This window comes from Nesoenas mayeri, assembly GCF_963082525.1.
Source record: "Nesoenas mayeri genome assembly, chromosome: 5".
Lineage (NCBI taxonomy): Eukaryota > Metazoa > Chordata > Aves > Columbiformes > Columbidae > Nesoenas > Nesoenas mayeri.
The window spans coordinates 13476523-13503047 of NC_137548.1; the positions used below are offsets into that span (position 1 = coordinate 13476523).

General features: G+C 37.2%; 1 protein-coding gene across 4 annotated transcripts in view; it reads right to left on the minus strand.

Annotated features, from left to right (window-relative positions):
* Positions 1-26525, minus strand: part of EML1 (EMAP like 1) — a gene marked incomplete at both ends in the record, with an annotated part of 81319 nt that overhangs the window by 21885 nt on the left and 32909 nt on the right. For 2 of the 4 annotated variants that reach the window (XM_080344906.1, XM_080344905.1), the window contains 5 exons: positions 1213-1282; positions 3231-3380; positions 7377-7506; positions 12208-12236; positions 17998-18132. In XM_080344906.1, coding sequence (XP_080201032.1) covers positions 1213-1282; positions 3231-3380; positions 7377-7506; positions 12208-12236; positions 17998-18132 — 514 coding nt within the window. Of the gene's footprint in view, positions 1-1212; positions 1283-3230; positions 3381-7376; positions 7507-10740; positions 10768-12207; positions 12237-17997; positions 18133-21419; positions 21468-26525 lie in introns of all 4 variants that reach the window. The other 2 variants (XM_080344904.1, XM_080344903.1) reach the window with 2 other exon arrangements.

Sequence of the window (26525 nt, forward strand, 5' to 3'; positions counted from 1 at the left end):
CCAGGGGGCGCGCGGAGGCACGTGCTGGTGCCCTGTCACTAAACCGAGCTCAAGGCGGGACCGCCAGCCCGGGCAGGACAGACAGGGCCGGGCGGTGTTTCGCTTTTCCCCGCCCTTTCTAATGAAATGAGTATGTTTCATTACCACACTAAAAAAAAAAAAGCAACAGCCACGAGTGTCTCTTGATCATAAGTAGAGAAATTGTCCTTTAACATCGATAAATATATACAAAAATCAATGCAAACCCAGTACCTCATTATATAAATGGCTTTTATATAAGCTTATCTATATAACACATTCCCCTCAATCACAGACATCAAACCTTCAGATTTTATTTCACAAATACAACAGTAATTGTATTTATGAAGTTTAAAAAAAAAAAAACCCAACCAAACAAAAAACTATCAGAGATTTCTCCAACACGCAATAAAAGTTAAGAGTTTATATTACTCTACGAAGTTATCTTTACATAAACCTCATATTGCAAAACTGGGATTTTGTCTTCCTCATTCATGTGAAGTACTTAGTGTACTGATAATTTGGTTTTATCCTAAAATTCTTCTTTGATACCGACCAAGAACTCCACAATAGTTTGGCTGTGACATCAGCTGCATACTCTGCTGAGTAACTTGTTCCTCATGCTTTTCCTGCCTCTGCTTGTACCCGTTCTTTCTCACTTCTCTTCGGTCTTTGGAACAATGTTCCAACAGTGTACCCTGTTCAAATAAATGCCTAGCCTGCAGCTAAGCTTTACGATAATACAGGCAATAATTAAGAGAAAAATATTCTTGTCTAGATGATGGCAAGAGTAAGGGTTTATTTTTTTCAGCAAACAACCCAAAGCCATCCTTATTGTACTTTGGTTTGGGTGGCTGTGGTTAGAAATGTGTGCTGTAAGTTTTAATCTCTGCTGCTTCTCCTTTTCTGCACATCTATCTGCCCTCTCAGGTCTCCTTTAAAGCCTCATTCACCCATGTCTCTTTTGGAGACCAGCTCCAAATTTCCCTTCAGTCCGTGTAAGTAACATAACCAGAAATCACTGGGTAATTTTGATACTGTGCAATTTGCACTCTCAAACGTAGTTTTGCCTGCGTTCAGTCCTATAATGTAAGACCAATTTAACTGCAAAATGAAAAGAATACACCATGCATCTTCTTAATATTATTTCTTACAAAACAGAAGTAATTGTACGTCAGCAAACGGGTCACTCACTTTTCCATCCTTTGATGTCCCTGCAACTTGGCCTGTTGCTATAGTGATCCTATCAGGATGGACAGCCAGGCTAAAAAAGAAAATAAAGAGAGGTGAAACTTTAAGCCATTTGTTATCTATTTCATCAAACTTATACATGAGATTGTAAAATATAGCCATATTTTAGTCATATAAAGCACACAGCATACATGTAAACATTTTAAAAATAGAACTGACAAAACAATTTTCATGCTCCTTTATTAAAAAAATTATTTTATGAGCAGTAATTTGCTTAAGTCCTAATACTTCAAAGCATGTATCAAACAAGCCCCAGTCTCATTCATGCTGGGATTCATCTCACTGAGATTTAAACGACTGCAGTGGATCAGGAATTTACACTTTGAGCTAGTTACCTAACTTCAGTTATCACTAATCAGAGGTTGCAGAGACCTGGTTAGTACAGTCAGCACTGTCTATACTCCACTGACAATACTTCAGAGCAAACAGATGTATCCATGTAAACATTGCTCTCTAATCCTTTTTGAAAGGTAAAAAAAGTCCCTTAGTAAGAAAGAACAGGATATAGAAATCTGGAATTTTGACTCTAAAATTAAAACTGAGACTTCAAAAACTGTAATCAATGTTAACTAATGTATCTAAGAAAAAGCAACCTAAATTCTGTATTAAAGGCTAGAGTACAGTTTATTTTCCCCCTAAATTCTCTCTTGGATCTTTTTTCGCTGCAGTTGCTTTGCATACAGTTCTAGAGGCCAAGTGCCCTGCAAAATGAACTGTGGCAATAATTCATTCAGCTTTATAATGCAGAAAGGTATGCTCTTTCCAATAAACCTGAAAGTTTTGAAATATCTAAAGAGCCTGAAAATTTGAAACAAAGAAATGAGATGAACAGGTCCAAGTTAAAAATCCCCTTGTAAAACAACTAGATTATACAAATTATTCAATTTTATGAAAAATGCTCACAATGCAACCAGATTTGGTTATCAAGCCTGTTTTTTGGCTTTCAGGGACAACAGGTGTTTCATAATGCTTAATCTAAAGAAGGGACGTCAAACTCACTTCATATATTAGGGTCCATCAGATAATCCGAGTGCTCTTTGTCAGCTAAAACCAGACCATCAACACAAACCATATGTTTATTTAGATTTCAATTTAACAGTACTGATATTTCCTGATATCTAGTATCCCCTAAGCTTGAACATAGCTAAATCACTTTGAAGCCCAAGCCAGCATGCCTGTGTGGCAGCAGACAAACCAGGCTGCTCAGGATGGGTTTACAGCACATCTGCCATGACGTAGACATGACTGACGATAACCAGGATGACCACGGATGAGATTAAAACTGTTTTCTTAGTTAAATTGAGCCTAAAGGACCTGTATTTGGTACCCAGACCCAGGTGAAGATGAAAAATTCCATCCTACTTAAGAAGCGGAAGGAGAAGGGTCTAAAGAATAAGTTAATGTTAAATCATCCTAAAAACAGAGTAATGAAAATTAGTGGGTCTATAGATGAAGTCTGATTGCTACTTTTCTGTATTCTCAATGTAAAAAGTATATTAGTTATGGAAAGCAAATTTTCTCAAGTAAATAGAAGGAAGAATTGTCAGCAACTTAGAGAAATGAGCTGTAGCTTGGATAACATCAATACAGCAATTGCATGTAGACACATGCAAACGAGGTAGCCCAGCACATATGGCAGCACAGACCTCATGGCAGGTTTCAAAAGCAAACTCAGGCTCTGTGAGGGACATTTTTGGATATCCTCAGGTCTGTGCCATCACACCCTGACAGCAGTTGCTTTGTGTGCTGACTAGACAGAGCTATAACACACATTTGACATCCTTACCATGGCTACAGCCAGACCTTTATTTCTGCAAATGTATTGTCAGGCATAAGGACTCAATCTATGCATGACTTAGAGATTAAACCACTTGACTTTTCAAAACTGTCTTAAAAGAACAAAACATTACCTCCCAAATACTGTTTTATGAAGAAAAAAGCAGGGTTATTAGGTGACTTACCACTTCACATCATCATTATGACCAGTGTAATGTCTCTGAAGTTGCTCTTCAACGTTGAATAACACAACTACAGATGCGATGAAATATACAGTTTCGCCCGTTGGAAGAAGATAGAGATTACTGCGACAGTCCCGACCCCTATATCCATAGCTAGCATGTTGGTCAAGTTGCAATAACATGATCTACCAAGGAAGGATGTTAAAAATAAGAAAAACAAAATGGATTTTCTGCCCCTGAATTTCTTGAAGTTGGCATCTCCTGGCTTGAGCGCAGCTTTATCAGGTGACAGCCTTCAGAACTATCCCCCTTACTACAGTAAAGAGAGCTAAAGCATTTCACAGTCTGCGGTACCGAAAACCTACACATCCCACAGAAAATACGCAGTAAAGAATACGGGAATTTGTGGACATATTATCTCTTTAGTAGTCCCCTGGAATTTGCTAAATGACAGACTAAGGCAATATTAATTTTGTTCCAAGCATATTTACTATTTACACTGGTTGACTAATTAAAATAAAAATTTAGACTTAATGGAAATGCTAATAAGTCATTCAGTACATCTCCCTGCGTTACATCAGGGTTGATTGCTTTATCCTTTGTGCAGGTTGATTGATTTCATTATTCTGGGCATTACCAGCCAGATGGATATGAAACTGTAAAAGGGTTACATCATCCATTCCAATTTATTTTTGCAGTATTTAAAACGCAGTGGCCCAGATTCTGATGCTAGTCATATCAACACTAATCTAAAATTAATCCAATGAAATAACTGGAATTAATCCAGAAATAATCTCATTTAGACTGAATGTCAATTCAGCCAAATTATGTAGTTTTATTTTTCTGAAGAGTCATTAGGGACTACAACTATTTTGGCTTTCATTTTTCATGAGAACAGAGAGAAACAGCATTAGCAGAATCTTGGCAAAACAGAAGTGCATTCTAATTCAGTCCTTATGAAGAAACTGCCTGTGATAAATATATGGAAAGGTACTGAAACCCCAATTATACGATATTAAAAAGATAGTTGTGCACTATTCTCTATCGTCAGTGATAACCCAGTCAAGCTAAAACACTCACGCTAATCTTATCCAAGAAGTAAGGACAATAGTTACCTTACTTCTAAACCAGGAATTTAAATAACAGCTTGCTATATTTTTCTTACATTAATAAATGCAATAAAAGTAGTACTGCATACCTAACCATCAAAATGTGCATTCAGAAACACAGCTTTTGGACTACCAAACTGAAATATTTTAGCCAAAGTTCCTTCTAGTTTCACATATTCAAATGTGAAGACATGTAAACAACCAATATCTTCAAATTAGAAAGCATTTTCTATCCATTTTGAATGTGCCCCTAAAAGTTAGAGCTACTCCTCTAGATTGCAGGACAATGCTTTGTTTAAATTTATTTTTCTCTATAAAGCCAGATACCATTACCAATTGAAGCCACCACAGAATTTCCCTCGTTCAACAATATACAATCAAGTTTATATTGAGCTAGCAGTTGAAGCTAGCATTAGGCACTGGACTCCTAGAAGTGAAAACTTTATATAGACATTCAAAAGGAACAAATCTCTGTGCATAAAAATAGCTATTAAATGGGAAAGATTACATTCTTTAGGGAAAATCTCCTTTCTTTATCATTCTTCCTCTGGGGAACAATGCTGCATTCAACACTTCACATGCTGGCTGTTGTCAAACACTCGGTTTCTTTCCATCAGCCTTTTTGCTCAAATGTAAACTCCTGGGGTTGATCCCTCCTTCTCATGGTTTCCCACACTCAGATTCAGTAGCTTCAACTTGGATTTGGTGAGCTGGCACTTCAGGGAATGTTATCGTGACCTTTTCTTTCCATGTGGCCTGCGGCCTTTGTTTCAGCTGCCCTCAAGCCGACCTGTGCCGACCCTGGTGTCTCCATTGCCCATTTCTTGCTCAGGTTTCACCACATCTGCTCCAGCCCTCCCTCACACCTCATCACTCAGCATTTCTGAATATATCTGATGTGCTCTGAACCTTTCCTGGCTTATTCAGATACCTGCTAATGCAACTGTAAAACTGCTTTATGGTTCAGCCATGCCCTGAAATCTGCCCACGCTTGATTTTCTTCCTTCTGTTTTTCATCATAGTCTGCTTTGCCCTTTCCATTTGTCCATCTGACCTCCTGTATCTTACTTCTCTTTGCCCATCCTTAGAAATTTACAGAATTTCAGCTGTAATTCCCCAGCCAGGCTGATTTGTCTGCTACAGAGATGTTTTCTACTATTCCCGTTCCGTTGCCCTCCAAGCAAACAGCTCACCTTCTCCATCTTAACTGGAATGAAAGCCTGCAATATGGGTTGGTTTTCTGCTGTCCTCATCTTTCTCTTTAAGCTATTCTATGCTCCTGCCCCTAGCTTTTCTTCTCACCATTAGAGCCTCTAATTTCATTTTTTAAGTCTTTCATATATCTAGTCATTGGTGTAACTTTTAAGTATGGGTATTAAGGTTGAGCTTAACTGCAAAGAAATATTTTGGGAAAAACATCCATCCCCCTTAGTAACCAATTAGGGTTCATTAGATCACTTTATTAATCCATAGCTTTCCTATTCACAGACAACCTTCATATGTAGGATTCTGCTGGGCATACAGACACACACCTAGAAGGACATATGAATATCCAAACTAAAAACAATTCTCCATCTGGCAAATATTCAGTCATTTAAGTGAGCTTAAATGAGAAACTAATGAGACTGAAATCATGACCTACTCTAATTATAATTTCCAGTAATAGTCTGAAATATTAACTTCAGCTTCCACCTACACACTGCTAATGAGAGTCTGTTGTTTCGTTTTTGTTGTCTCAGCAGCATCCTAATGCTTTATCCCGTATCATCCCTACACCGTACAAGTGGAAAAAGGCATCATTAAGCTCTGTTGTGATATACAGTGAGAGCTTGTTCAAGTATAAGAAGGTAAAATGCTGCAAGCAGTATTTCTCACTCTAATCTCTGATGTTTTATTAATTTTGTGGATTTTTGGTTTTTAAATTCATCCTCAGTTATTCCTGTATGCATGATCTATGCAGTTCCAGCAGAGTGAGGTAGAACCCACAGGCTCAGCTGCAACACGAATAATAAGAATGGTAACTAAATCTGTCATTAATCTCTTGTGAATACAATGGGACTTTTGGAGACTCTCTGTGTGCATTCTGAAACCACATGCAGTTCTATTTATACAACTTCGCGAAAGACTATATGCAGCCTGTCTTCTTTTTTATGAAGACAAAGCAACTTCCTATTTGTACTGTGTGGGACCAAAAAAGTCTTCTTCTTAAAATAGAAAACCTTATGAAGACTTCATCTCTCGAAAGATAGATCTTGTGATTATATTTTATCTTGAATCATCTATTACACATACTAAAATGATACAAAAATGAAATTACAGTTCTTTTTTCAATAAAGAAAATATTTTCTCATTATATTTAAATGTCAAAATTTCTGTATGTAATGAAAGACTGATTTCTTTCAAGTCAGAATTCTTTAAGTATGTCCACTCACAGAAGTCAGTGGAAAACTATGGTTGTTCGGTATTTATGGTGCTCACACACAGTTTAAAATCGAAATTCAAACACTATTTTATAAATGGTATCTTAAGAATTATGTTGCTGAGCACCAGTTGCAATAAATAAATCAGTTGCAAAGTGCTTTTCGGTTCCAGGCTTACTCAGGTACTGAGCTGATTCTAGCATCCTCTAAAGAACAATAATGCACATTTTAAATGAACGCAGTCTAAAATGATAAATTACTACTAAGAATCGGCAAAATAAACTGAGCTTGCTTTACGCATACTATAATTAATAATCATAGCTCACTACATTCTTACAATATGCCTAGTTTAATCTTTAGCTAATTAGCATGCTTCAGACTTAACCTTCAGGCAACATTTAACCAAAATCCTTCCTTAAGCTGTCCCCTTGCACTTCCCAAGGTGCAGAACAGCAGCTTCAAGAAATTAAGACCTGTTTCAACAGAATGTCACTTCACTAACGAAATGAACCCTATTAATAAAGACCTTAATTTTGCTATACTTCGGCATGAAAAATTACTTAAAGCAAATCATTAAGAAATGATTGATTTCCAGTAGTTCTCCAGCACAGAAAGGATACACCCATTCCAGTTTAAGCCTCTTGGCTGGCAGTTCTACTTTTGCTTCCAAATTGTAAGATTCCACTTGCTCTTTGGGCATGTACATAGTAACGGGACGTCCACGAAGAAACATTTTTACGTATCCTTCCTCTACAAAAGGTCAGAAATGTTTAGTGTTACACAAAAGAGACATCAGTGGAGAACTGCAGTGCTCCTCCATCCCTTCCCACTTAACAGTTTGGTGCATTACAATTACAGAATGACATGCAATCTCAAACTTAGAAATTAAATTTTGGTGGTTTGTTTGTTTGGTTTTTGTTGTTTGGTTTTTTTTTTTTTCCCCTAAACCATAATCACTAAGCAGATTTTTTGTAAAACATACAAAGTCCCTTTTTCCTCTAAATATTTCGAGCAGCAGAATTAGGACTAACAATGTCATCAAGAACTACAAAACTGAAAGGACTGAAATAAAAACTTTTTTGGTGAAAAATACTGTTACAATATTACAGTTTTTAAATTTTAAAAATTAAGGGGAAACATCAAAGATTACAATTAACGCAGAAATACCACTTAAAATTAATTTTATTTTTTAATCAATATTTACAGCGGAGCATCAGCATCTAAAGTATTTTCCAACTCAGTTGCATTCTTTGCATCTCAGTGTAAAGATACACTTTACACTTGATACAGTGTTAGAGATACATTCGAAATAAGGAACACAAACAATTAGTAAAAGGAATCATGCTGATGTACATGCAGAAGAGATATAAGCTTAAAGAATTACTAAACATTGAAAAAGGAATGACAACATTGACAGCAAATTAAAAGAAAGGAAAATGACATACAGGAGACAAGCTACAAAAACTTAATTGGTTGACAGAAGTAAACATTTCTAGAAGAAAATACTAAAAGTAATGTGTTGAACTGGTAAGAAATATTTTTGGGGAAGAGAAGCAGGGATTAATAACAGATCTGGAAGTACTGACTTGGGGACTTCATGGGGCTTATAAAACTAGGAGATCTGGGAAATGCCATGAAGGTCTGACTAGGACTTTTGGGAACTGGCAAGGCCAAAGTGGGTGTCCTGTGAACTTCTGATGAAGTTTGTCCAGATTCAGAACGTGCTGGCTCTTGCTGCTTCATCGGCAGATCAAGGGATTCAGCCTTGTTCTCATGCGAATCAAGCAGTTTTGGAGTCAGTGACATCTGTAGAGTTACTAGACAGAATAATCGTGGGCACAGAGGAAACGGAAGGGCAGAAGTAACAAAATCATGTAAATGAAAAAAAATTATAAAATTTAGAACTGTTAAAATTACGCTACGAATTGTTAAGCATCATTACAACTATACCATTATTTTTTTATTTTGAAACCTAAGGCTTTATTTTAATTGGCAATATGCATACGTTGCAAATCCTGACTAAATTAATAAAAATGAATGGTTGAACAAATAAACATCATAGCTATGCTGTATTACCTAAATATATGCGAATTTTGCCTTTAGACAAATTCATTTGGGAAAAAGATTTACCTGATCTGTCACAGTAAGGTTACAGCTAGGGCTCTCTAGCTTCATTTACAGAATTCATACATATAGTGAAAACAACAGAAAACTGAATGTTAAAAAGAAGCAATAATAATGGCAAAATAATGGTGACAGATGGTTGGAGCTTAAGATGCCTGATAAAATGCTAGAATACTGGAATTGTTTTTAAATATCTACTCAAATAGATCTGTATTGGAAAATAAACTATAGAGGGTAGAGCATTAAATAGCAGAGCATCGCAGCACTGTTTGCATGCGCATGCAGCATCTATTTAATAAGCCTGAAGCACATGCCAATATTACTGATACTGGTGCACTAGAAGTCAACAGATTTTCAGCCGTGACAACCACTGACTGTGCTTATCAAAAGTTGGGAATGAACAAAAGTTTAATTAATTGACCTGCTTTTCTTACCTGAAACTTATGGGACTCATTAAACTTGCATATTTAGCCACGTACAGTGGAAGTATTTGACCTAGTCACTCAAAACTCCTTTTTAGAGTAAATAGGGGGAAACAGGCAGTTTTGGACAAATTAATCACACTTTAAAGCAGATGTCCAAAAGGAAGAATAGTAAATTATACCCAATATATCATACCAAGTATAGAAATTATGCCTTCAGGACACCTCTCTCTCTACTCACTATAAAGAGGAACTTATGCTGACTAGGTCAGGCACCAAAATACATACTGTTTATTTATTTCTAATTTTGGTAATGTTAATTCCATCTGTACTTATTTTTATTGCTAATCCAAATGTACCATCTACGCAATCAACCTACATCCCTTTCTTTGCACTTTTCATAACTAAGGTTTTAAGACAGCAGAGCTCTACATGTGAAGATGTAGATGTAAAGACAGACAACCATCAAAATACAAAGACAGACAAATGGTAAAACTTTAAGACAAATGTATCTTTTACATCTGCAAATTTGTAAATTTCAAATTTTTGCTGAAAATAACTGCAAAAATTAACAGTTACTGAATTGAACTAAGAAGGCACATGAATGCTAGCAGGATCTGCAAAGGAGACCACTGCCAACTGCAGCCATAAAATTGTACAAAGAATACACAGAGGTAGAGACTCTCTAAAAGACTTTGCCTTGAGAACAAACATTCTTTGCTTTGTGAAATTTTAGATTCATTGCAAAGCTGAAAGATGCTGATTAGTGGAAAAACTGTCAGGATTTGGCTATCTCTAGAAAGCAAGACAAATCTGTGATTATATCACAGACATAAACATGCATCAAAAATGTGCATATTTACACCACAGTTTAGCTAAAGCTTTAGAAAACAATACGATATGTTTACCAAATGTAACTCTGCTTTATGACATTGAGCAAAAAGCACTGAGAAATTAGTTGGAGGCCTAGGTCTGTTTATTCAACATTCAGAAAAATCTACAGTCTACTCAGTAAGAAAAAGCAAGGGAAAAACAAGGCTTCTATAACCATGTTAGGCTAACAGCGAAACAGCCAATAAAGGGGCAAATTCTATATGAATTTCAGCAGAAGTGCAGAACACCATTTCCAACACAGTGAACATCCACATGTTGCCATATAGCTCTCTCAACATCTTTTGTCTAATTCAAATTCTTCTGAAAAATTCCCCAGGAATCTAAATTATAACCCCTTATTATTATTAAAGTGCCTCTGAGGGTTATAATTCAGTAGACTGTATAACAGAGGGTATAATGTTTTTGTCTCAGTCAAAAGAATTAGAAAAGTTTTAACATTGCAAAATGTGCGCAAGTTAGAAAACAGCTGTTGATACATTGAGTTTTTATCCCACCAGTATCACGTTTGCTTAGAGAGCTATGAGGTTTTGGAAGTGAAGCCTACCTTTGCAGTGGGTCACACGGCGCTTCCCTTGTGATTACAGAGACAGAGACAGAAGGGCTGGATAAAGATGTGTTTGAATACAATAAACTCACTAAATACCTCTCTACCCGCTGTCCATTGCATTCTGCTGGAGGCGAACCTGGTGCTTCAAAAACCCTGAGCCGCACTCCATGCCATACGTTGGGTAATTACAGTCAAAACCCTTTTCCTCCAGCTAGGGGCCCTGTTTAGTTCTTCTGTCATTAAAATACTAGCTTAAGCTCCATTATGCAACTATATGCTTAAAGAAAGTAAAATATTAAGTATAACTTTCTTAGAAAAAAATAATCACTTGCAGTAGGAATTTTGTTCAGGTGAGAAGGGTAAAAGTAGTGTCACATCTGTTTAATTACTGAACTTTATCTAGAGGGAAAGTGTTAGAATAAAAATTGTTCAAAATATCTTTGCTTACAAGGTACAAGGGAAGAAGAAATGTTACACAAGAAAACTCTATTCTGTGTGAATCAGAAGTTTTCTTTTTCTAAACCAACAGTTTTCATGAAAGGGATATAGACTGTGACTGTATTGCCACGAAATACTTAAGCACTTACTTAGTTTTATATATCGAGTTCAAAATCAATTACACTAAACCCTGAAGTATGGCTTAAGAGCTTTGTTGGATGCTGATCAATTGGCTCAGTAAACAAAGGATTTTCTACTTTTTCAGCTTAATGTATGATTACTGTTACAGGACTATACACAAAAAGAATATGATACATCTGGTAAATCAAAAGGATCTTTCCTTATTTCATTAAAAGAAAGCTTTTATATGAGTCGTTCTTGATTTTTCAGAACAAAAATAACTGTTGCATATGTTATTCCACTCTGTATTTTATGATTGTTCAAAAGTTTGCAGATGTCTCATGAGAAGGACAAATTCTCCTTTCGCTTATACCCACTATTTCACTTTTGAAATCTTTTTACAAGGATAATACATAAGTAGGAAAAACTAGAGTGGTTTTCAAATTAAGACAGACCTCCAAAACTCTAACACCTTTTTTATTCATAATTTGACAGATTTTATTATGAGGCATTGGGACAGATGTGGCATTCTTTAAAAGTAGTTGATGGCTCCCTTTTATGACTAAATTAACATGACAGCATCATAGCTTGAACTTGGCAGATGCTTTAATTAACAAAATCTTAATAGTGCTTTGAAAGCAAAGACATATTTGGGGTAAGAAGACACAGCCTTTTTCTTCTTTGTCTTCTTACAAAGAATCCTAACTGTAAAAGAAACCTATTGGGCCAATAAAAAGTAGAGCAAAGTGATCAACCTTAAAAAAATATGTCATCATTAACCTGAAAGTATCATGCTTAGATTCCCAATACCAGTTGCTAGGCATCCACAGAAAAAAAAAAAAAAAAAAAATTAATAAAAAAATCTATTATCACAGTTGTTTTCTTAAAAATGTTAAAAGTTCCTACCTGCACTGAACATTGGTTCCTTGGGTTTGCTGTGAAAATAACAGAGAAATTTCTATTTTAAAAAAGCAGGTACATACAGTCTGCACATATAAAGGTATCAATATAAAATTTAAAATTTAATATAAAATATATTTAATATTTTGTGTGTGTGTACTTATAAATAAAAAAATACTTTTTCAGTTCAATTATTTACAAGGTAAATCCCCAGTCAGACACAATTAAAACCAGTATACATTGTGGTTCCTTGATGGTAGGTGTTACAACTTTACGTTCAATTTTCCTTACATCCTCAGAACTATATATTTTCCTTCACTAACTATCAAATCCTCTCCTGCAGAGTCAGCCCAGTTACAGGAGAACACAGAAACTGGTCATGAGTAGCTGCATCAGTTTTGGTTTCCAGTCAGTGAGATTTGTTGGTGTAAAGAAGTCTATGACTACAATAAAGAGCTGGGAATACATTCTTAACTACAAAATCTCTCTGCAAATATGGAGCAGGGGGGGGCTACTGGATCAGTGCATGTGTGGATGCTTGGTTACTTCATCGCTTTGTTCTCTCTGGATCCAGGGAGCAAACCAAAGCTGGAATCACGCTACAGAGAGTTTACACAAAATATGGAACTTCACAATTCTACCTTTGTGAATGACAGTACTTGGTAAAATCCAGAAAGCACAAATCCATCATGATTAAAACATCTTTTCTTTCTCACTGTACTGATGCTTGTAAGACAACCTGAAATGGTTCATCTTTTTGTCTTGAGAAATTATTTGGCTAAACCTGAGGGGAAAATACATGAAGCTGTGGAGAAGGAAGAGGCAGAAAAGCTATGGAGCTCTCTGGATAGTACTACCCTGGCCAGAAGAACCATTTATTTTTCAAGAAATGCCAGTCATTTGTTTTCTTTGTCCTTTGCTGCTGCATAATGAGGCTTGAGGGTGTTGTTTCTGTTGAAGCATGGAAGGGACACAAAGCTATGGAATGCAGTTATTTGTCCTCCCAGATCCATTTTCTTTCTATTCAGCAAAACTTTTGACATATCAGATTACTGTTGTGTGTTTCTTAGGGTGATCGCAAAAGGGTTGAAAGCCCTGTCATTCTGAAGGGGAAATGCTGAAATATTAAGTATTCCTAGAGCTGTTATGCCATCTCCACATCCATTCTTAGACTGCAGTGGGCAGATAAAGAGAAACCAAAAAAAGAAACAAAACTGGGTTGGGTTTTTGCCCACAATTTTTTTTTTTTTTAGGCATAAAAAATTCTCTCTCTACAATAGAAGTTTTACCAAATAATTTTACAGTATTTTTCCTTTTGTCACGATTCAACAGTTATATTAAGAATAATACATTTACTTAATGATAAAACAAAAACAAAACAAAAAATGAGTTCTACCGATCCTAACCATCAATTTAGCAACTTTTCATAACAACAGCCTTGGTATTAATCATGCATCAGAATTGATGCATCAAGCTGGCGGACACAACCAATCTCATCTATATATAACATGATATGTTGCCGCTGTTAACACCAAGATTAACATTTTCTTTTATGAATGAAGATATTTTTAGAAAATCAAAACTTTATGAGATGGAGCACTAGTCAGAAATGCTGCCATATTAGAGACAAAAGAGTCCCTAGCTCTGAAGAGACCATGCTGACTTACTCAAGCTAATCAAGCTAATGTGAAAGGATGATTCATGACAGTAATAAAGCAAATCATGCGTACTTTCTAATTATACAAGCCCTAACCACACACACAGCTCAGAGTTCTGAGTACTCTTCCTTTTTTGTGAACTTGAGTCACATCCTACTTATCTAACATTTAGAAAGGCTTATCTTTGGCTTACAGCCATAGGGAGTTGGGACACCTCATCGTAGAATGGGAGATCATGGTCATCTCCTTACTCCTTATGCTTAATGGTTCTTAAAATCACTTTCTATAACATTATGTTTTTGTGTAACAGACTACAACTGGGTGCCACAGTATAAAAAAGATATTAAGCTACTATGGAGTGTCCAGAAGAGGGCTACAAAGTTGGTGAAGGGTTCAGAGGGGAAGCTGTATGAGGAGTGGCTAACGTCAATTGGTTTGTTCAGCCTGGAGAAGAGAAGACTGAGAGGAGACCTCATTGTGGTTACAGCTTCCTCACAAGGGGAGGAGGAGGGGCAGGCACCTCTTCTCCTTAGTGACCAGTGACAGAACCCAAGGGAATGGCAGGAAGATGTGCCAGGGGAGGTTTAGGTTGGACATGAGGAAAAGGTTCTTCACCCAGAGGGTGCTTGAGCACTGGAACAGGCTCCCCAGGGAGGTGTCACAACCCCAAGCCTGACAGTGTTCAAGAAGAGACTGGACAACACCCTCAGACACATGGTGTGAACTGTGGCATTGTCATATGCAGGGAGAGGAGTTGGACTCAACGATCCTTGTAAGTTCCTTCCAACTGAGGACATTCTATGATTCAATGACACATAACTCTATATACTTAGAAAAACAGTGATTTGATGATTGCGTGTTTAGATTCCTGGCATGCATTTTGCTTTACGTTTCATCTGCAGACGAGACCCAGAATCATAGACTCATAGACTAGCTCAAGTTGAAAGGGACCCATGAGGATCAATGACATAAATAATAGGGCTGTGAGTAGATCATTAAGTAACACCCTCTTCCTCACTCTTTCACACATACAATTAGCTTTAGGAGGACACCCTTAGCTCCCAGCATACAGAATCATGCTCATTTTTCTTTTAGCCCCATGACACTTGTTTTATATTTTGCACGATGGTCCAGCTGCAACAGGATGCAAAAGTCTTTCCCCAGGCTGTTCCACAGGGTAAGGATGCTCTGCCAGGAGGTGAGAGCTGTGGTGTTGAACACCCTGGGGCTGCATGTGACAGAAATCGGGGAGAACTCCCACCATACAATGATTATTCTCACAGCAGCACCAACACCACGATCTCCAGCTAAGGTAACCTAACAGGCGCTCTCCATTAGTTCCTTGGGACCCTGGCACATTATTAAGCATCATGTTTCTTCTCTCCTGAAACTCTTCCTTGAGTTCAAAATAAGTGATTTCTGATGAGTGGTGTTTCTCAACTCTTTGTGGCCTAACCACTGCAGAATGACATAATCACTGGGTTTCTATTAGAATAGTATGAAAAAATTAAAAATTTACCTCAAAACCAATTTTGCAGATAACCATTAGTTCTGTCATAATGTTTTATTTCTCAGCTATTTTGGAACTCAATGTAAGTGCACAGTACCACTCTGTAGCTGCTAGAAGTCATATCTTTCCTTGACTTAAATGAACAACAACCTAATTAATAATCTCACCTAATTCCTTCAGTAGTTTTAATATAAAACTGATTTTAGATAATTATCACTTTATGTAGGTAGAAGGATCTCAGGGATATCTTGAGGAAAAAAAGAGATTTTGCAAAGCCCCATACTTAGGTTTTGACAGGTTTCTCTTCTACTGCACAACATACACAGAATTTGCCTTTTGGAGAATTGAAATTTTCTGTTAAAAAACCTGATAACATACAAGAAGGGACACTGCTAAAACTTCTTTGAAAAACTACAGTGAATTGGAAAAGCAATGACACTTCACCATTGGTAGTTGTACTTCTTCCACACATTCCAGAAAGAAAAGTCTTCCCATCTAATGATAGAAATTTAAATTTTTAACAATATGTTTCCATAAGAAATTTGTTTTGTTTATATAACGTGCTTTTTAAAAAAAACAAAGCAAAACAAAACAAAACAAAACATCAGCAACAAGAGATCAACACAGAAAACAGCAGCAACTTCTTAATTAATTCCATGAGACAATGAAGCTGCATGAAGTTACACACTATGGCAACACATCATAGAACTTCCAGCTTAAATTAAGAGCAAGTTTTTATCTTCTCAGCAGTCCCTTCATTGGCCATTAATTTTTGCTTAGTTTGGCCTTTCAAAACTTTCAGGCTCACTTGTCCCTAAGAGTGCTGATATTTGGTTTTCTGCTTCAGAGCTTTTCTATCAGATGTACCAAGGTGTAAATTCTCTGTGCTAGAAGCATCTGAGATGTTTAGTAACAATTTTGCCCAAGTCTGCACATGCAGAAAGAGACATGGCTCTGAAGTAATCCCATAAAAGACTCATTTTCCTCTCAAAAGTGGTATTTCTGTAGGGATTACTTAAAGAATTTTTTCTTTTTTGCAGTTATATTTGTCTTTTAGGAAATTTAAAGTGAAGTACAAAAATCTTGAAAACAGAACCAAAACCACTTCTACTCAGCACCATTGCTGTGTCCTCATCTCTTCAAAATACATTCCCCAAAGGCTACCTGTGGTTAATAATTATTTTACAAAAAAATTAAGTAAAAAAAAAAAAATCATATGATGGGATAAAGACAAGTTTTCAGAAGTGCCAGAAGGCCCAGTCCAGCAGAATTCTGTTGGCTTATAAAAAACTCATTCACATGCCTAGATGCACATTGCCAAGATGATTTTATACTTGCTAAATTTTTAGTTTGTGTAAATATTTAATTTACACAATTAAATGATGTTATGATATTCTTAATTTTTCCATTATTCCCAAATTTGCTAAGCCTCTCACAAGTTTCATAAACTTTGCACACTTGCTGCCTTGCTTCACAGCTGAAAACATAAGCCAGGAAACTATTAATAATTTCAAGACCCATATTCAGGTTGCCCATTAGTACACAACAACCTCAGTCACTCCTTACATCAAGTAAAGGTGCTGAAGGTATAGAAAGGAAGGCTGATTTGTGCGATACCATCAGCTCATGAGCAACCCAGCGACTCCTACAACAGCACTGATGCCAATACAGAGCAGCTAAATTAAGTTATTGTGTGATCTCCATTAGCATTCTGTTCCTGTGGTGACATCATCTGTGAGGCAGTGAAACAGTACCATCAACACCGCCTCTTAGTGGTGGGAAACTGGATTAGGACAGATGAAGTGAAATGGCCAGGACTAAAACCTGTCTAGGAAATCTGGGAAAGAGCCAGTTTGAGCACACAGTGACTTTGTCACAAGTATTGATGAATCAGCTATTTGTTCAAGACCATCTTGAGCCTGAAACCCTTGAGCAAGACATTTTCTTTTCCTTGTACTGTCAGTCATGCAGAGAAGCATCATCAGAGCCATACAGAGACAGGCATCCCTTTATTCTGCTTTGTGTTGGATAGATATTGTAAGCCTCTTCCTCCATTTCTCACGTGTGACCCTTGGACTGTGACGGTCATTGCTCAGACTGGCCTGACATCGGTCTACATGTGGGAGGTGGTGAGTGATTGCCTTTCCAACACTTGTTTTGTTTTTTTTTCTTCCTCTTCCCTTCACTTATTAAATTGTCTTTGTCTTAACCTATGAGTTTTCTCACTTTTAAACTTCCTACCCTCTTCCCCCATCCTGCTGAGGATGAGTGAGTGGCTGTGTGGTGCTCAGCTGCCAGTGGGGGGCCAAGGCACCACAACCAGGGACTTGAAGAACTACATGTCAGGAACCACTGATGTGGAAACCACTAAGATAATGGAGAAGCACATTTAACAATTATGAACTTTTTTGGGCAACTCAAGGTTCTCACACTGTTCATGGTTTGGAAATAAGGCAAATAAATATCATCTACATTTGAAAAACTGTTTAAAATGTTTTAAAATATACTTCTGACCAACTGTTGCAGCTTTTGAAGAAAGCTTCCAATATTCTCTACACTAAATAAACTAATTCATCATTAGGACAGTTAGGCAAAGAAACTAAGAGATTCATATTTAGATAACGTTACCTTTCGCTGTTCTTTTTACCGCTAGATGAACTGCTGGTGGATCCAGTGCGGTTGCGACTCCCTTTGGAATCTCCATAACTTTCCCTCCGACCGCCTGGGGACACACGCTCAGCTGAACTGGTTCTCTTAACAGTGCTAATGAAAAAGGACCAAGTTTTACAATGGCACTTGTAAAAGCACATATCCCTATGACAAATATTTTTGAGAAACTTATCAAGTAGAATGCTGACGATAAAAATAACAACAACTTTGTTTTTAATCATAATTTGATTTGCTAAAGAGCCTCCATAAGAGTTTTGTTGACTACCTAGTGCAACAGAAACAAACATACTGCTTTTCCTTTGATCATAATATAGAAGATGGGCTAAACCAGTATCAGAGTAAGCTTCAGTATCTATTTTCCAGGTCACATTTCAAATCTCTGACTAGCACTCCACGCTTCTCGAGTTTTGGATTCTCTTAACAAGAAGTGAAAGATTTAAAAAGAAAGCATATTGCCTGACACCTCCGCTCAGACTACAGGGAATGTCAAAAGTATGTCAAAATTTGAGTACCAGCAAGCTAACTTTGTGTCATCATTCAATATCAATTATTCTGTAGTTCAAAGGTAGTTTTAACATACCCCAAAGCGAAATTAATGATGAGCTAGCCCACACTTCTTCATTAGCTTGTCAAAAATGCGTGGCTCCTATTTACACGTATGAACAGATTAGATTCCCCACATCACCTGAGAAGGGGTTTCTCAAAAGCGTAAAGCTTGCCTTACTGTCTTATTCTTCAACCATCCTTCCTGCCAAGATAACTGTTGGGAGCTCTTGTTTGACTTTATGGCACCTTTTAGATACCCAGCTCTCTCTGATGGAAAAACATGAGTGAAAACACAAGCAGTATTACTTAGTAAGTTAAGAGAAGTCCACTCAGAGCTTGCACCTAATAGGAGACAAATTATTATGGTTATGCATTAGTTCAAAGCACTTCTCCCTAAAGCAGTTCTTCTTGACAGGAGAGTGAGCAGCTGAGGGTGAGGCCCCGAGCCGGGCAATGCTCTTCCCTTTGCTGCAGCCCCTGCGTGGCACAGAGGTGCAGGCAGCGGCACCCGCACCCAGGCAGGAATTGCCCCCGTGGCAGGAACGACAGGAACCTGGTGTCAGGGTCACCTCCCCCACCCCAGTCCTGTGCTATTTCACCACCTCTGAAGAGCAGAATAGAAATGTCTTCTTTACCCCTAACATTCTCACCACTAAATGACCGCCTTTAGCAGCTCCCTCGGCCCAGAAGCCATGGACACCAAGCTCACAATCTTAACACTCGCGCCCCTCTGCCCAAATCCCAACCATAAACCCCCTCTTCCAACAAGAACTTCAGTTCTTTCTGTTTCTGCTCCTTCAAGGCCCAGTCTCATCCCAGCTGGCCCCTTTACCAGCCAGCTCCCCTTTGACCTCCACATGCCGCCAGGGATGCTCTGCTTACCATAGAGCTCATCCCAAGCATCCATGAGGACCATCCCAAATCCCACTATAAGACCCCAACAACTATCCCTACCCAGTCATCCCAGTTAGCTCCTCAGGCTCTGTCCCACTTTGCATGTGATGTAAGTGGCACTGGCTTTTCATAACTAAGGGAAATGAGACAGACGTTTCTATCCAATCAAAAAATATTCAGCTTATCATCTGTACACTACCATTGATACACTAAATATATATATATATATATATATATATATATATGTTCTTGCTCGCTGATGTCTTTTTGCCAGCAAGGGGCGAGTGTTTCAACATCTCAGCTGAGGCCCGCTTACAGAAATGCTGGGAACAACCAAACCAGAGTCTTTCTGCAAAGCAATGGCCTTCAGGAAGGAGGGAAGCAGCCCCAACTAGGGCAGCCCCGAAGAGCAGATGCAGGTTAAGATGCATCTCAGGTAGCAAGATAAAAAAACTTTCTGGAACATGCAGTGCTAGAATGGATGTTCAGTGCTGCATTTTTGTATTAAAATCAAGCACGAAACAAATTATTAAGCTTGAATTTTAAAAATGCTGTTTCTCTGGAGAGTGTCACGTAAGAGAGCAAGCAGAACGCAAAGTTACACACAAGCACAGAACAAAAAACATTCAACAAGAGAAGGGAAAAGACAGTAAAGAATTTACTTCTGTCTTTATTTCAAAAATAAGTATCTCCTACACTAGCCTAGCATTATCCAAGTCATCTCAATGTCAAACACGAGAAAAACTCCTCTAGTAAATTAAATAATATACTGTTCTCATTTAACTGTTCTCCAGCATCTCATAACACCATCCAATTTAATACTACTCCAGTTAAAAAATAAAGCCTTGATCCCAAAAATGCTTGCACCACATAAAATATCTTTATTAACATGAGCCCTTAGACTGCTTTATGTACAGTACTTGCAAAAACATCCTCTGTGTGATTTTGCAGGATCAAACCTTTCTTTTGGCATCTTTTTCTGGCTAAGGAAAAGAAAAGGCACTCTCAGCCTATCCTGAAATTAAATTAAGGAAATCACCAAATTATATTAATGTTAGAAAAAAATGTTAGTTACAGAAGCAATTTTAAACTAATTTTAATGCTGCTTGGGCTTTTATTTTTATAGCTATCAACATTCAAAAGATGAACTGGTGGATAAAATCCAATGGGTGGGACTGAAGCTTAAAAGTGTAATCCTATCTTCTTTCTGAATAATGAAGTCTCATATCAGTACAAAAACTACTTTTACCACAAGAACAAAATTATGTTAAAGTCTTTTGGCTTATGTCCATCACTGCTTAAACTAATTTGCAATGCTATCTTCTGACAAATTTTATTTTAAACTTCCTCACTGGGCTTTTGTTGTTGTTGAAGTATTAGCAGGTGGTTGGAAAAGAGAATTGTAATTTCATTACATTAACTCAGTTTTGGCATATACACATTTTAGTAGCTATAGTGCTAAAGACTGGTGATTATATCCATGGCTACAGTAGACACAGTCACTTGGGGAGAAATTTAAAATGACAGAAAATATTCATTTAACTTACAGGTTTGGAAGAATATAACTGGATTTCAGAATTTGCCTTTCACATTAGTGATATGAAAGGAGAGCATTTTCAATTATTTCAAAAGATAACATTTGGTAACACAATTTTTAACTTGTATAAGACAGCAATGTGGTCTAATAAAACACCCCATAACAAAAATTACGTTAGCATGAGATAATGCAGATACCAAAACTGAAATGATTATTACATCTGGCAATGTATTTATCAATGATGACAAAAATGTACTTCTGAGGATGTTAAAAATGGGTGTAATAATTAAAGTTCTACCGTATTAATGCTTGTACTAAAACAGGCACTTTCTATGTGTTGAATGGAAAGGGAAAGGAAAAACAACTGAGCTTGAACACTACAAAGCTATTAAGGATCCCTCACCTTAGAGCAGGCTTTTTCAGTTTGCATGCATTGAGAAGATTCACAGACCTGCTTAATCCAGATTGAGAGGTGCGTAAACAAAGCAGAATAAAAAGTGAATGCAACAATAAAATGTGGAAACAAGACATTTAAAACACTTACATTAAAAGACATAATTGCATGCTTTCAAGATATGAAGTCACGTGCAAGAGTAAACAATACAGTGCTTATTGACTCAGGTAGATGTTTGATCATTTCAAACCATACATTTAAGAACACCAATGTATCTTTGAATGACAAAATCTCAGCAATGCTCCAACACACGGATCATTTCTAAAAAAGCGATTTAAAAAAAAAAGAAAGAAAATCAAAGAGGCTGTCTGAAGAAACAAGACAGATGATCCAGCTAGAAGACAAACACTATTAAAAAAGCAACAATAAAGACAAGAACATAAATCCTCATATATACATACATATACCACTGCATAGCATGAATGTTTCGGGTGGTTGCATTACTGAATTGTGGTGAACAAATCTGGTTAAAATTAAAAAATATATATGTTTAATTACCAAAATCTGGGGGGGGAAAAAAAAAAAGCTTTCCAATAAAATAAATTAAAATAGTGCATACTGCTCTTAGTAACTGATTATATTAACAATATTTTGAAACTTGTCTAATACCCTTTCTGACCCTCATTTAAATCAATTAGAATAAATTCAAGAATAATATATGACTTTAATTTCACTATGCCTTTGAGCAAAATGCACTAATAACTTTAATTGTCAGAGATATAGTGAAGTGGTATAATAGTTTCACCACTCAAAGTTCAATGGAGAGGGATTTATTTTTTAATTTATATTATTTTTATTTTACAACATTTTCTTTGACAGACAACTGTTAAATAGAAGACTTAATTGAAGGTTCGATACAGAGGTCGTGTGTGTGCCAGTTACAAACCATCACTGCCCCCAGAACAGAACGCAGAACATTAATTCCGGGCGACCGAACAGCTTCCTAGGGGCCATGTGTTTAGAGTTTAGAAGAACAGGAATTTATCATATTAAAGTATTTTATTCTCCCTACAAACAAAGCTCTTTATGTTTTCTTTGTTCCAGCTTCTTCCTTTTGATCTCCATTGTCAGAGTTCTGCACCATTGTGATACTTTACAATCTGCTGGGGGAGAAAGAATGACTGATTGTCTCCTTTTGAAAGGCAAAGTACGCGCCAGCCCCTGCCTGCAGCAGCATCCCTACTGGGAAAGGTACCCTCTGCATTCTCCTCCTCACGGTTTTTTTTAATTCCTTTCTCCTCCTCAACTCTTGGAAACAAAGCTATCCTAGATGAGCCACAAAACTCTTAGATTTTAATAGGGAACACAAAACATTACGACTGTGTGCTGGCCAAACGCCAAAGACAAATCTAGTGTTAAGCAGGGAACTTCAAGCCACATTACATCTGAAAGTATGAGTGCAGGGGGAAGGGAAAGTTCTGCTCACAATCCACTAAACTCATCTCATTCTGAAGGAAAATTTCAAATAATTGTTCTATGTACAAAGTTCATAACAAAAATATAGCAGCATTCAAAAAGCTGGTACTTGAAATAGCTTTTACACTTCAACAGCATAAAAGCAGTAAATATATTAATTTTCAAATCAAACCCTCTGAGCAAAGGCTTTTTGTGAACATGGCTTTGAAGCACTTTACAAAAGCAGGTAATTCTCAATTGTCTGTGTCAGGTGATTACCCAGCCCATCACAAAGTCCCTCCAGCTGTGCTCAGTGGGTTTGCAGCTGGAGGCCACCCAGCTGTGCTCACAGGGCTCCATCCCCTGAGCACCGCAGCACCTAGTGGCACCAGGCCAGAATTTTTGGTCCCGGTACCACCAGCATCACCAGGTTTTTATCTTGCATTGTATTGCCACCAAGTACTTTTATAATCCAACTGAATGATGCTTTGTATTTGTGCTTTTGCTCTGTTCAGGTTATTTCATGCCTTCCCTAACTTGGATAATTGGATGTTGACTGTACAAGATCTGAACACTGAAGGGGGGGTTCGTGCCCTCAATTCTAATTGAAGTCAGAGACAGTTGAGGTTGCTCAACACTTTGCAAGATCTGGATTTAATTATCACATTAGGCACTATAACAACCTACTGATACCTAGAGATACACATTTTACATATGGAAAACTGATATGCATAGAGGTTAAATGATTTGCATAAGGTCACTGAGAGAATACATGCAGAACTCAAATAAAAGCCTCCTAGTGCCACCCTTTCAGCCTCCAGCCTTTTTTATCACCTCCAATTTTGCATTCCTGCCAGAAGTCATTTCCATTTCAAATATTAAATGGGAAATCGGAAAATGTAGTGAACTCTGAACTGCATCTCCTTGGTAATCCAGCACGGGGGATAAGCTGCGGGCCAACCTGCAGTTCCAATGCGTTAACCAACGCATTTACATATGGCTACTGTAGGAAATGTGATTGTGTGTGCAGACGTATCAGTAAGTACATCTGTTTCTAAGCAGTGGAATGTATGGATGCACACTTGGTCCCCACAGAGATTATTTGCATGTATTTATATAAATATGCATGACATACCGGTTCAAGGGACAGACTGATGTCATTTCAATTCAACACTGCACATTTCCTAACCTAAGTGGTGAAAGCGTCAGAGAACGGAGGAATCAGAAGTTACTTATTTGTAATCCCCCTTTTAAAAAGGGTGTTTGGTAAAACGTTTGGGAAGGACTCCATTCACCTGGTGGTTTGCCTCTCTTAAAATATGGTCACAGCTACAAAAAAAATTGAAGATTATGTTTTCTACTGTAGTAATTCTAGTAGATATTTGTAATTCCCAACAGCAGACCAAAGATGCAAAAGATTACTCAGAAAAAAAAAAACAACCAAACATTTTTTTTCTTTCTTTTTCTTTCACTTTTCAACTGCTATCTTTTTCACATTTTAAAAAATATCAATTTTTTCAATTCTGCACCTATGTTGTGCAAGAAAATTATTAAAACTATCCAAGCAGAAATTGCACTTTAAAACATCTATAAACACTTAATACTATTTAGAGCTGTTATGCCACATTACCATATTTTGGACTAAAGAACACGTATACTACCAAGTAGCAGTAGGTTTGGAATCAGTTTATAAAAAAAGAGCACTATAAAAACATAATTGCTTAGCAGAAATCAGAACTAAAAAAAATATTTTCAATTCCATGTCATCTATATACTGTTCAACACCGAGTGAAGCTTTAACACAAACAAGCTCTAACCCTTAAGAAAGGGAAGCTATTTGATCTTGCTGATGTATTTCCATTACTGTTTTATGCATACACACTTAAAGTTCCTGAAGGTAAAATGGTTCAGTATAAATACAAAGCATGAAAGAATTAATGAATGCATAATAAATTAATCTACTTGACTATTTGCAAGAAAGCTATTTGGAACACTTAATAAATAGTCTTTGAATTCTGAATATTTGGAGCACAATTTACCACAAAAACATGAAATCCCACCAGTTATTTTAAGTTTCATTATCAAATTATAAAAGTAGATAATAATTTACCAAAACCAAGTTTTGTACAGTAATTCATAGGTGAGGTCCATACCATTCCACTCTCTTCTTGTTCAAGTGTATTTATAAGCAAGGCATAAAAATATACTTTAACATAACTGAATAAAGAATAAAATTAAGGAACAAAATTTACATACTAAATACAATCAATACAGAATTTTAGAGCATTTGAAGGCAATATGAATTTCACAGCACTGGAATTTATAACTTCTTTTTTCAAGACATGAAATAACTCTGCTCTCCTAAGCACTCTTAGTAAGTGTGCACCTATAACAGCAAAACTGCCCATGTGTATTCTTTCTTTTCCAAAACAGAATACACATTTTCACGCTGCATATTTAAAGCACCTTCAGTTTAGCACCTTCAGCAAAGAGAAGGGATAAAGCTTAATAAAAGGACATTAAAGTCCTTATCCTGTGGAAGATTCTCATACAGGAACCAAGACAACCATTGAATGCTCCCTGAGGACTTTCCCACTGGCACTGAAGGAATCCAGCTGCAGCTGGGTCCGGTGGAAGGGCTGTAGGATGTCACTTATCTGCAGCAATCCTGAGCTAGGGGAATGCCCACAGGCTGCAGGCAACCCCTGTGGGCCACCTGAATTACAAAAAGTACCCTCAGAACAGAGAAAGGACAAGTGCAACCTTGACCTGCATTTCATCCACCCTACTCTGGGCCATAAAGTCCTACACTGAACCTTCGAGAGAGGGAACAGAGACTCAGGAATCATATTCTTCGTGTACAAGCGAAGCTTGCCAATGCTTGTTCTCTCTCATGTGTTTCATAAATATCGCTTGAAACTTCATTATCGAGAATGAAATTAAGAGAATTATTCAGAAAACACAAAATTCAGCACATACAAAATAGTACTCCTTTTTGAACACTAATAAGGCCCTTTTTTAAAAGGTAGGTTCTTTCACCCATTTTCAAAATTCTGATAACATAATTCTGATAATGGAACAGTTTGTACTCTTATCTTATGGGCTGATTCAGGCAAACCTGCCAAAACCTTCAGCTGTAGCAAGCCCCAGTTCATAAGCGCTTACAGGAGTTCATTTGTGCAACACTGCAACAAATACGGTGTTTTCCAATTTTAATTGTGCACAGTGTAGCTTCTCTACAGTAACAAAACCTGGAGTTTCCTGGAAAATCAGTTCCCTTCAACACAGTAACAAAGAGAGGCACATCCTTAGTCACCACCTCCCCTTTAAGGAAAAATTCTCTTAACAAAAGAGGCCTCAGATCTTAGCAGGTTAATGCTCTCTTCTCCCCAGCTTGCCCCCCTCAGAGTTGACAGCATCATCACGACAAAAAGCTGAGTACAACACACAACAAAAGAAATTTAAACAACCCTCACAAACAATATCATCTTTTACAGGCAAGCCACACAGCAGATTAGCACCACAGTAACTGCCACATGAAACCTGAACTTGATGCACCCGATCCGCTGCGCTCCTTTTCATCTAGATGTATAAAACATGTAGCCCACTTAAAAACAAGCACACATACACAAAGCAAATTGAGGCAGAGCACTAATTTTA